General features: G+C 38.6%; 1 protein-coding gene across 1 annotated transcript in view; it reads right to left on the minus strand.

Annotated features, from left to right (window-relative positions):
* Window positions 1-4,153: 4,153 nt before the first annotated feature.
* LOC114053530 (triggering receptor expressed on myeloid cells 3-like) overlaps window positions 4,154-11,871 on the minus strand; it is a 9,495-nt gene continuing 1,777 nt past the window's right edge. The window contains 3 exon segments of the mRNA XM_027876645.1: window positions 4,154-4,178; window positions 4,511-4,934; window positions 7,730-7,790. Of these exon segments, the coding sequence (XP_027732446.1) occupies window positions 4,154-4,178; window positions 4,511-4,934; window positions 7,730-7,790 (510 nt within the window).

Consider the following 11,871-nt stretch of genomic DNA (forward strand, 5'->3'; position numbering starts at 1 on the left):
GAAACAGCTCCTCAGTACCACACCCTTCTTCCTCTCAGTCCCATGCACAAATATATGCATACCCTCTTTTCAGCCACCCTCACTCTTATCTCCATCCCACAGCTGTCAGCAACTGAAATGACCCAGCATTTCGTAGGAGGCCTCCACCCTTCTTGCTACATCCCTGTGGGTCTACTACTGACATCTGTTAGCTTAGCACTGTTCTGCTTGGGAAGAGTGGTGGACCATGGGAGGCCCAGGAGGTATGAAGGGAGCCATCAGGGTTTCTAGGAGCATAACCCAGAGTACAGTGTCTGTTCTGTCCCCTCATTCTTCTCAAATGGGGCCTGGATACCCTCCTGAAGCTCATGGGCCCAAGATTTTAACACTGAGCTCAGAGATCAGAGGAAAAGGAAAAGGTCCTTTGTGTACAAAAATATTTGTAACAGCTCTTTTTGTAGTGGCAAAGAACAGGAAACTAAGAGAGGGGGTGCCTCTCAATTGAAGAATGACTGAACAAATTATGTTATGTGAATGTGTTGGAATATTATTGTGCTGTAAGACAGGATGGATGGTTTCAGAAAAACCTATGAAAAATTGTATGAACTGATGCAGAGTGAAGTGAGCCTAACCAGGAGAACCATCTACATAATAACATTATCAATAGGAAAAATTTTGGAAGACTTAAGAACTCTGATCAACACAATGATCAATTATGATTCCAGAGAATCTAACATACAACCTCTGATAAAGAGGTGACAGACTAGATATACAGAGAAAGAGAGATGCTTTTAAACATGGTCAATAAAGGAATTTGGGGTTTTTAGGGGGTTTTTTTGCTTTTTTTTTTTTTACTATGCTTTAGATTGTGAGCTCCCTGAGGGCAGGGACTGTCTTTAGCCTCTTTTTATATCCCCAGCACTTGGCACAATGCCCAGCATAGAGTAGATAGTTAATAAATGTTTATTAATTAGTTGATTGATTATGCATATTGGTTTGAAAAAGAGGTGGCCACTTTGGTGCACTCAATATGAATCAATAGTATAATGTGGCAAAAGAAGATAAGGCAGACTTAGGAAGTACCCGGCTTTAAACATCACCTAATCCAACCTCCTCCATTTTATAGATGAAGAAATTGAATCCCAGAAAGGTTAATTGACTTACTCAAAGTCATTCTCCAAAAGCTGGACAACCAGAATAATAACCCAGATTCTGTGACTCCTAATAAGGTCATATGTGGTGCATATGGTTGACTAGGGGGAGGTTGAAGACTTTAGAAGACGGGGGAAAAATACCACATATTGTGAGAAATTGGATAGAGATCCACTGTGTTGATAAAGTAATTGTCAATGTGACACTCATACATATGAAACATACGTTAAAGGAAGATCCTAAGTCCAAAAAGAGGTACCCTAAATGAAATAGTCTGATCCCTGATTACAAAAGTTTTTATTATCTGAAAAGAGTTTGCAGAAGAAAACTTGCAAGAAAGGAGAGAAAGCGAGAGAGAGAGAGAGAGAGAGAGAGAAAATCAGCTGCTCAAAGAGGAATGGGAAAAGGGTGAGATAAGATGGTTTCTATAGACTTTCAGGTGAGGGGAAGGGTTAAGGGAGAAGACATCTGTAAACACAATAAGCTAGGCAGCAGGATGTTTAGAAGGTCTTGGGTCTGCAGATTCTGTGGTGTCTGGCTGCTACAGGCATCTCCAAATTTGACGAGCATTCACTCTCAGAGAATCACTGGTATGGTGTGTCCAGAACTTCAGAAGCCTTTCTGATTGGCTAGTTGTGCAACTCTGACAGGTTAATATAGTCATCACAGAGCTCATGTTAACATCGTGAACCCCAACATGTGACAATGACCAATGACAGTAAATATCCATGTGGTCTTTGCTTGAAGCATGGCTTCACAGGTACCACTACCCAGGTAGAAATCCAGTCAAAGGTTTTGAATTAGCTCAGATCACAGTATCTCAGTTGACCATCAGGTGGTGTTCGACTTGAGGTAGTCTCTTGTCTACTTCAGGATATTCAAAAGACTTTTGAACAGTCTTACAGTCTAAACTAGTCTAGGAGATGAAATGCTGACAAAATATTTAAATATGAAATTTATTACATTGACATTTTTGGCTCTGCACCCAACTGAATGAGATAGTGCACTCTTTCAGGACTCTTCTCTAATAATTGATATAGTCAGTATGTAATCACATAGCTTTCATTTAAAAGGCATATGGCAGAGGGGAGAGAAGATAAGGAGAGTAACAGATCCATTTGATGAGTTGCCCAATCAACACGATGAGATTATAAGACCTAGACATATAATTGGCTACTACCTATGGATTGTGGACATTCTTACCAAAATTTTCCTAATAGGACATAGGAAACTCAAGGTAATTAGCTGACTGAGAATCAGGGGAGACAGACACACATTGAAGAAGCCATCTCTGCCTGTAGGACATAAAAATGAGCTGTGAATCAAATGTTCTCTGTATGTGTTTCTTTCTCCTTCTTCATCTACCTTGAAGACCAGAGCTACTTCTGAGCCAACTAGTATTAAAACTAGAAAGGCCTTTAGATAATTTGCAGTTTCTCCCCCAACCAGAATGGTGCCTTCTGTCAAAAGCATATAGCAGAGACAGACACACTTGCATGTGACCTGAGAGGTAGCTCATGACAATGTCCCTAAATCCCAAGTTTCCATGTAAAGGGGGAGGGATTTTTATCCCTCCCCTAGCCAGAATGATCTCAGAATCTAGCCTTTTAGCCAGAAAAGGGAGATTTCTTAGGCATGTTGTCTCTTGGGTGACACTAAATTCAAGATTTTCCAAGTTTGAAAGTTTGGGCCAAACCTTGAGAGAAATGATTCATTGAGGACCCTTACTCAAACTCTAATCAGGATTAGTTAGTTCATTACGATTCTATAAGGGGTAATGATTGTTAGTAATTATTTTAATACATTCATCTAGTAATACATACCTAGTCAATCACCTAATAATAAGTGTAAGAACAAGCAATATATTAATCCATACTTTGTATAAATTACATAGGAATATAGATTCTAATAGGAAGGCCCTATAATAGGCCTCAGACTTTAATATAATGTTCATTGGTTGTTTACCAGCTATGGAGCTCACCTGTGCAACCACAAGAATGCTGACAAAGATATCTCCATCCTGTTTTGCTCAAATTCCATGATCAAACCAAGCATGGGTGGTGGCATGGTATGGAAAGTCCACTCTGATGGGTTCTTGGAGCATATATATAGCTTGTACCATCTCCTCCTGCCTAACCTAATGAGGAGCCCATCCATCTTATGACCACCTAGTCAGTGGAGATATTCCTTGCTTCACCCAACTCATGACCCTGCTGACAGATCGTTTTTCTTATTTTAGCTTATGTGTTGTGTATCAATCAATGAGATTCTCTATTTTACCATGTCAAACGCTATAAATACAAGGTCCTGAAAGAAGGGAGCATCTCAAATCATGAGGAAGATCTGAGGTCCACTTCATTACAGGGGAGCATGGACCCCTTTAGCAAAATGCCATTGGCTCAGAGCTCTGTCTCAGTCTCTTTTATTGTAGGTTGGACATTTTTAATCCCCACACCTTCTAGAGAGATAAAGACATTTCCTATTGTAGCCTATTTATGGGACAAGAGGACTGTCCATATAGTTCTATGCAACATCCTACTTGCAGACCAAGGCCAGTGAATTGTTAAATGATTTCTTATTCAGCAGCACCCAAAGTATTCTTTTCTTTCTATTGATATCTACTATATAGATCAAGGCAGCTAGGTGGCACAGTGGATAGAATACCAGTCCTGGAGTTGGGAGGACCTGAGTTCAAATCCAGCCTCAGACACTTACTAGCTATGTTACCCTGGGCAAGTCACTTACCTCTGATTGGGAAGGAAGGAAAGAAAGAAAGGAAGAAAGAAGAAAGAAAGAAAGAAAGAAAGAAAGAAAGAAAGAAAGAAAGAAAGAAAGAAAGAAAGAAAGAAAGAAAGAAAGAAAGAGAGAGAGAGAAAGAAAAGAAGAGAAGGAAAGAAAGAAAGAAAGAGAGAGAAAGAAAAGAAGAGAAGGAAAGAAAGAAAGAAAGAAAGAAAGAGAGAGAGAGAAAGAGAGAAAGAACCATCTACAGGATAGAATGCCCTAGGGATTTTGCTAGATATAGTTAGCCACTGCTGCTTTCATCCCGTCTAGAAAAAGGAGGGAAAATTAGTTAAAACAGCATTTGTAATCTTTCTAGAGTAGTTTCTTTGATTTCCTTCAAGTCTCAGCCAAAATCTTACCTTCACAAGAAGCCTTTCTTATCCCTCTTAATCCTAGTGCCTTGCCTCTGAGATTACCTCCAATTTCCCCCTATTCATATCTTGTTTGTGCATATGTGTTTGAATGATATTGTCCCCATTTGACTGTGAGCTCCTTAAGGACAAGAACCATTTTTGTCTTTTTTTGTAACCCCAATGCTTAGCACACTGCCTGGAACATAGTAAATACTTAATAAATGCAAGTTGACTGACTGACTGACTGACTATGGACTGGTTGCTTCTCTGGCCAAGTGGTCAGAAGTAACAGGAAGTGTCTCCCTGCTGCCCCCCCATTGCATGTGGTCAGTCGGATGTAGTGATACAAGATGATGGGGTCCCGAGGTAGGCGATAGATCACATGCTGGTATAACACAACATCTTGCCTCTGGAGTCCCATCCTAGTGACTTTCAGCATGGCATCAGGAGGATCATCCTCTAAAAAATACCTGCCAGCATGGACCAAGCTGGGCTCCCCATTCATGGTATTCATTCGTGCCAGTGTCTCCAGTTGGCCACTATTTCCATATCTGTGCCAAGCCTTCAGGGCATTAGAATGTTTCATAATATGGTGGACTCATCCCACAGTTAGGTTTTGTCCCTCTACTATGCACATCTCTTCCTCCTCTTCCATGACATCTTGTAATGCTGAAGACAAGAGTCAGCCAAAAAAACTCCACCCTCCCCTTAGTTCCCACCCTCCAATTAATACATGCTTTCCCTCCTCCAGCTTTAATTAGTGTTACAGCTCTGAGTTATTGGCTCAAGAAGAGAATAAGATAGTGACTAGATCTGTGATTTTTTTTTGAGTGTAAGAAACTATTGAGGTCAAGTCAGTGCCTTCTCTGCAATGTACACTATTCTGAGTCACTGAAAGAGTAAGTGATTTGACCAAGATCACACAGCCAGTGTGTGTCAGAGTGGATCCTCATCTACTGGAAAGGTCAGCGTTCTGTCCACTAAGCCATGCTGGTCACAATAATAATAGGTTCCATTCATAAAGGCCTTTAAGTTCTTCAAAGATAGACTAACATCTCATCCCCTATCCCTTGGAGGAACAGACAAAAGAAAGAAGGCGGTTAGAGTACTTGGCCTCATCTCTCCCTTCAAGCTGTCTTGCCCATGTTTTCCAACTAAATCCCTCCCAGGGTCTGAGGAGAGCTGGGATAAGGAAGGGCAAGAAGGAAAAGGTTTACTGTGCCCCATGGGGAAAGAAATGGGACAGATTCTTGCTACACGGTTGATTCTTTCTGATAACAACCTTTTTGGTTTGTCTTTCGTTCTCAAAGAGGACCATGACATCAGGAAGATGATGACATGACTTGCAATTAAAATGGATTTGAGTGAGGGAGGGCTGTGCAAATTCACCAGCTTCACTTTCTCCTCCAGAGCCAGCTGGGTCCAGTGGCCAGATATAGATCAGGATGACTGGGGATGGCCCAGGATGCAGTTGGAGATCGTGGCCTTTTTAAGCTAAGATCTTTCCTAATTCTTACTTTGAGTGAGGCAATGCCCATTCAATGAATAGGCCTGTTTAAGAAGTGAGTCAAGGGGTGGCACCTTTAATAATTAAAAAAAAATCAAAATGGAAGGGGGAGACCCTCAAGGTTGCTGGCCAAAACAGAAATAATTACTATTTACATTCAATCTGAGAAGGGCCCAAAAAATAACCGTTAAGTGGTGCTGGGGCAGGGACCTGTTGTTGTCCAATCAATGAGAGTCAGAGTGACAGTTTTTAAGAATAAAGATACATTGGAGCAGCTAGATGGTGCAGTAGATAGAGCAGCAGCCCTGGATTCAGGAAGACCCAAGTTCAAATCTGGCCTCAGACACTTGACACTTACTAGCTATGTGACCCTGGGCAAGTCACTTCACCCCATTGCCTCGTTTAAAAAAAAAAAAAGAAAAGAAAAAGAAAAAGAAAGAGAAAGAATGGAGATAGGTCCAGGTAGGGTGGTGTACACCATAGCCCCTGGCGCTAGAGAGGCTGAGGCTGTTTGGATCATGTGAGCTCAACAGTTCTGAGCCATAGCAACACTAAAGTTGATCAATCAGGCATCCATACAAAGGTGGGCACCAATATGGTGGGTCCCAGGGAGCAAAGACCCATCAGGCTATCTAACAAAAAACTAAATGGCTTAGATTAGAAAAATGAGGCAGGTTAAAGCTTCCATGGCAATCAAGACAGGAGTCGAGCCCAGGAGTGGCTGCTGCACTTCCAGCCCAGGTAAGTTAAAGGGACTCAGTCTTTAAAAAAAAAAATAAATTGAAATTTAAAGAAATACAGGGATAGGGACCAGATCTGTGATCTCATTGCTATAGGGAAACTCCAGGTGAGGAAACTCTCTTTACCAATGCAGGTGGGCACTTAAACACAATATAAATATGAGCTCTTATTATCTTTTTTTAAAAAGCCCCAGAGTTGGACTATGTAATCATTGAGCCACATGGAATTTGCCCCCTCTCTGCTTTTCTCCCCGTTGTGAAACAGTTTCTACGTCTTCAGTGTCAGTGACCTGAGAATGTCGGTTGGTTTGACTCACTAAGAAATAGGGCCAGGACAGGAGGGAAGGTCTTAGTGCTTAGGCCACAGCGTCAGGAAGCCCTTGTGGTATCAGCTAAAGAGGAGGGAGTGTGGGAGGAGCAACAGAAAGGCTTGGGGGTTGGGAAAATCCCAGATGTGACAGAGGACATACAATAATCAATAATAGGAAATGAATGGCCAACTCTGATAAGTTGCCTCCAGATTCCAGAATAGTTTACTGCAATTTCACCAGCCTGTAGATTAATCACCTTTCAAACATACCATGAACGTTCTCATTTCTGTCTTTGGCTCCTACTCTCTTCCATACCTGAAATGTCCTCCCCTCTGCTACCCAAACCTTACCTCTATCCCTCCCAGCACAAAGAAGTCTTCTCTCTATGGTGCCTTCCCATACTGCTCTATTCCTCAAAAATTTTTCCCCTCCTCTGAAATTGTGGCAGGTAAGTAATGACATAAAAGCAGATGAGTTTTAAAAGATATTTTGGATGCCTACAAAGATGGGAGGGCAGCATGATTTAGTGAAAAGAACACTGGGGTTGTGGTTAGAAAAAAGACCTGCCTCTATCACTTACTACCTGGCTGAGTTTAGACAAAACACTAAACATGTGTAAGTCTTACCTATTTAAAAAGGTCAGAAATACTCACCAACTTCTCAGGTCCCTTTTCATTCTCAATCCTGTAATCCTATGAATTCTGGGCTCTCCTTTGGCTCAGAGAGCCACTGGGCCTCCCTGCACACAATTACCTGCACTCTCATCCCTCGCCAAGCACCACCTTTCCCAAGAAAATAATTGAAAGGGTAAAAAAGTGGAGGGACTAGAAAACTCTTTTTCTAGAGCTCCACACTGGTGCTATCCTTCCCCAACTCTGCCCACTAGAGTCTCCATCATGCTTGTACCTGAAACACAGAGAAATGGCAACAGCAGCATCTGTGACTTCCAGCATCCTCCATCTTGTCCCTAGCTCTCAGATCCACCTGTGATTAGCTGTGCCCAGAGTTTCTGTCCAAGGACTTGATGCCGCCGATTCTCCTCAACATCTTCAGGATGTTGCCTCACAGGATGTATGTGTATTTCATATTGGAGGATGAGAGGTACTGAGGTGGGGAAACAATGTAGTAGAATGTGTCATGTCGTTGAGGACCAAGCAGACAAGAAGGAAGAAAGGAATTTCAAACCCTGCAATCTTGATCTATCACTTGGTTGAGTTTGGGCAAAACACTTAACATTCACAGGTCTTATCTATTTAAAAAGATCATATTCAATGATTTCTCATATTCCTTTTCTTTTTTTAATCTCATTTTTAAAATTTTAATAATATTTTACTTTTTGTGCATACCCTTTGACCCAGCAATATCACTTCTAGGGCTGTATCCCAAAGAGATCATAAAAATGGGAAAAGGACCCACATGTACAAAAAATATTTATAGAAGCTCTTTTTGTGGTGGCAAAGAATTGGAAACTGAAGGGATGCCCATCAATTGGGGAATGGCTGAACAAGTTGTAGTATATGAATGTAATGGAATACTATTGTGCAATAAGAAATGATGAGCAGGTGGATTTCAGAAAAACCTGGAAAGACTTACATGAACTGATGCTGAGTGAAGTGAGCAGAACCAGGAGAACATTGTACACAATAACAGCATTATTGTGCAATTATCAACTTTGATAGACTTAGCTCTTCTCAGCAATAAGAATTCCAAAAGACCCATGATGGAAAATGCTATCCACATCCAGAGAAAGAAATATGGAAGTTGAATTGCTATTTTTTTCTCTTCTGTTGAGTTTTGTTTCCTCTTTCTGATGGTTCCTCCTATTGGTTTTAATTTTTACTTACAACATCATTAATGTGAAAAAGTTTAATAGGAATGTAAATGTATAACCTATATCAGATTGTGCACCATCTTGGGGAGGGTAGTGGGGAGGAAGGGGGAGAAAAATTTTAAACTCAAAAACATATGGAAGTGATTATTGATAAATCAAAATAAATTAATAAAAAAAAGAAAGCTGGTGGGGAGCCAAGAAACATGAGGTGACTGGGAATGTTAACTCCAAACTGAACTTGCCTGTAAGTAATGCATCACTAGACTAACAGAGCATTTCTTAAGAGGCATTGTGAAATTGGAATCATAAGGCCCAAAGTGGTCTTAGTATCAAATGCTTCAGGCCCTTGCCTTAAGTCAAACTGTGGAAAGGCCACTAAAACTTGGTGTCATAAGATCTGGGTACCAGTTTTCTAGAAGGCACACTACTATTATAATAAAGCAAATAACAACAACAACAAAAAAAAAACAGCAACTAGTTCATGATTATTTTGAATTTTGTAAAGAAATTTAAAGTAGCTATACTACCTATTGAATATGAATATTCAAAGATCAATTTTGACAATCACTGACATATTTGAAGAAGTTAAAGCTCAAAAACAGAAACTATTACTAAACAAACCACCCACTGTATAGGTGTAATTTTCCCTTTTTTCCAAAAATATATCAATGTAGTCAGAAAATATTAAACCATTATTTTTTCCTATTTTAATTTAATTTAATTTTTATTTTTTACTGGAACAATTATTGTTTTCTTCTATTTTTCCAATCTTTAATTTTTTTCCTAATATTTCTTGATACCTCATGAAATCATTGATTTCTATTTAATCTATTCTAATATTTAGGTAGTCCATCTTGGCTGAAAATTGTGTATTTTTTCCATATGGTAATTGATCATTTGCAGTTTTTGAAATCTGTTTATATCTTTTGAGCACCTATCTATTGAAGAATGGGTTTTGGTTTTTATATATTTTGGGTCAATTCCTCACATATCTTGGGTACTAGACTTTTATTTAAAATGTTTCATGCAAAGATTTTTTAAAAAATTACTTGACTGATTTCTTCTTATTCTAGCTGCCATGATCTTTTTAAGTCAAAAACTTTTAAATTTCATGTAATTGAAATTATCTATTTTATTTCTGTCCTTATCTCTACCCTTTGTTTATGAACAGCAATTGTGAAGTGTACCACCTATTGTTTTTTTTTCTAATTTTATAAACAATTTTTATAGGTTAAGTATTCATTTGGAGTTTATTATGGCATAAAGTACTAGCCAAAACTGGTTTTCTAGCAAACTTTGCCAGTTTTCCCAATAGTTCTTATTTAATAGTTCTTATTCAATTTCTCCAATAATTTCTGTTCTTGGTTTTAGCAAACACTGGAATACCACATTCATTTACTTCTAAGACTTACTTGTCTAGTCTGTTTCACTGACTTACTTTTCTATTTTTTAAAACAACCAGTGTCTCTGATAAGGGCCTCATTTCTAAAATATATAGAGATTTAAGTCAACTTTATAAGAATACAAGTCATTCCCCAATTGATAAATGGTCAAAGGATATGAACAGGCAGTTCTCAGATGAAGAAATTAAAGCCATCTATAGTCATATGAAAGAATGCTCTAAATCACTACTGATTAGAGAAATGCGAATCAAAACAACTCTGAGTACCACATCACACCTATCAGATTGGCCAACATGACAAAACAGGAAAATGATAAATGCTGGAGAAGATGTGGGAAAATTGGAACACTAATGCATTGTTGGTGGAGTTGTGAGATAATCCAACAATTTTGGAAAGCAATTTGGAACTATGTCCAAAGGGCTATAAAAATGTGCATAGCCTTTGACCCAGCAATATCACTTCTAGGGCTGTATCCCAGAGAGATCATTAAAATGGGAAAAGGACCCACAGGTACAAAAATGTTTATAGCACGTCTTTCTGTGGTGGCCAAGAATTGGAAATTGAGGGGATGCCCATCAATTGGGGAATGGCTGAACAAGTTGTGCTATATGAATGTAATGGAATATTCTTGTGCTATAAGAAATGATGAGTAATCAGACTTCAGAAAAACCTGGAAAGACTTATGTGGACTGATGCTGAGTGAAATGAGCAGAACCAGGAGAACGTTGTACATAGTAACAGCCACATTGTGCAATGACTAACTCTGATAGACTTAGCCTTTCTCAGCAATGCAGGGATCTAAGACATCTCCAAAAGCGTCATGATGGAAAATGCTATCCACATCCAGAGAAAGAACTGTGGAGCATACTATTTGCTCTTCCTTTTTTTCTTCTGTTTTGTTTTGTTTCCTCTTTCTTGTGGTTCCTCCTATTGGTTCTAATTCTTCCTTACAACATGACTAATGTGAAAATATGTTGAATAGAAATGTATATGTAGAGCCTATATCAGATTGCACACCATCTTGGGGAGGGAAGGGGAGAAAAATTTAAAACTCAAAAGCATATGGAAGTGATTGTTGAAAACTAAAAATAAATTAATAAAAAAAAGCCTAAAAAAAAAAAAGAAAGAAAGAACTATGGAGTCTGAATGCAGATTGAAGTATACTATTTTCACTTTGTTTTTGTTTTTTCTTTCTCATGGTTTTTCCCTTTTGTTCTGATTCTTCTTTCAGAACATGACTACTGTGGAAATGGAAATATGTTTAATATGATTGCACACGTATATCCTATAGCAAATTGCTTGCCGTCTTGGGGGGGGAGAAAAAATTTGGAACCCAAAATCTTATAAAAGTGAATGTTAAAAACTATCTTTACATGTAAATAATAAAATAAAAAATAAAATACAACAATAACAACAATAATAATAAATACATAGATCTATATCAATCAGGATGACTGGAGATGGCCGAGAATGCAGTTGGAGATCTTAACCTTTTTAAGCTAAAGTCTTTCTGAATTCTCACTTTGAGTGAGGCATATAAATAAATATATATGTATATATATAATATAAAATATAAAAATAAAAAATAAAAATAAAAAATAAAATATTATTAAGTGAGAATAAATGTTTTAAGTTCCAAATTCTATCTTTTCCTCCCCTCCCTTCTCCTGGAGACAGTAAGCAATCTGATATAGGTTATATGTGCAATCATGTAAAATATTTCCATATTAGTCATTTTGTGCAAGAAGAGAAAGAGAAAGAGAGAGAAAGGAAGGAAGGAAGGAAAGAAGGAAGGAAGGAAGGAAGGAAGGAAG

Source organism: Vombatus ursinus, unplaced genomic scaffold (genome assembly GCF_900497805.2).
Source record: "Vombatus ursinus unplaced genomic scaffold, bare-nosed wombat genome assembly UNPS02014811.1, whole genome shotgun sequence".
Taxonomy (NCBI): domain Eukaryota; kingdom Metazoa; phylum Chordata; class Mammalia; order Diprotodontia; family Vombatidae; genus Vombatus; species Vombatus ursinus.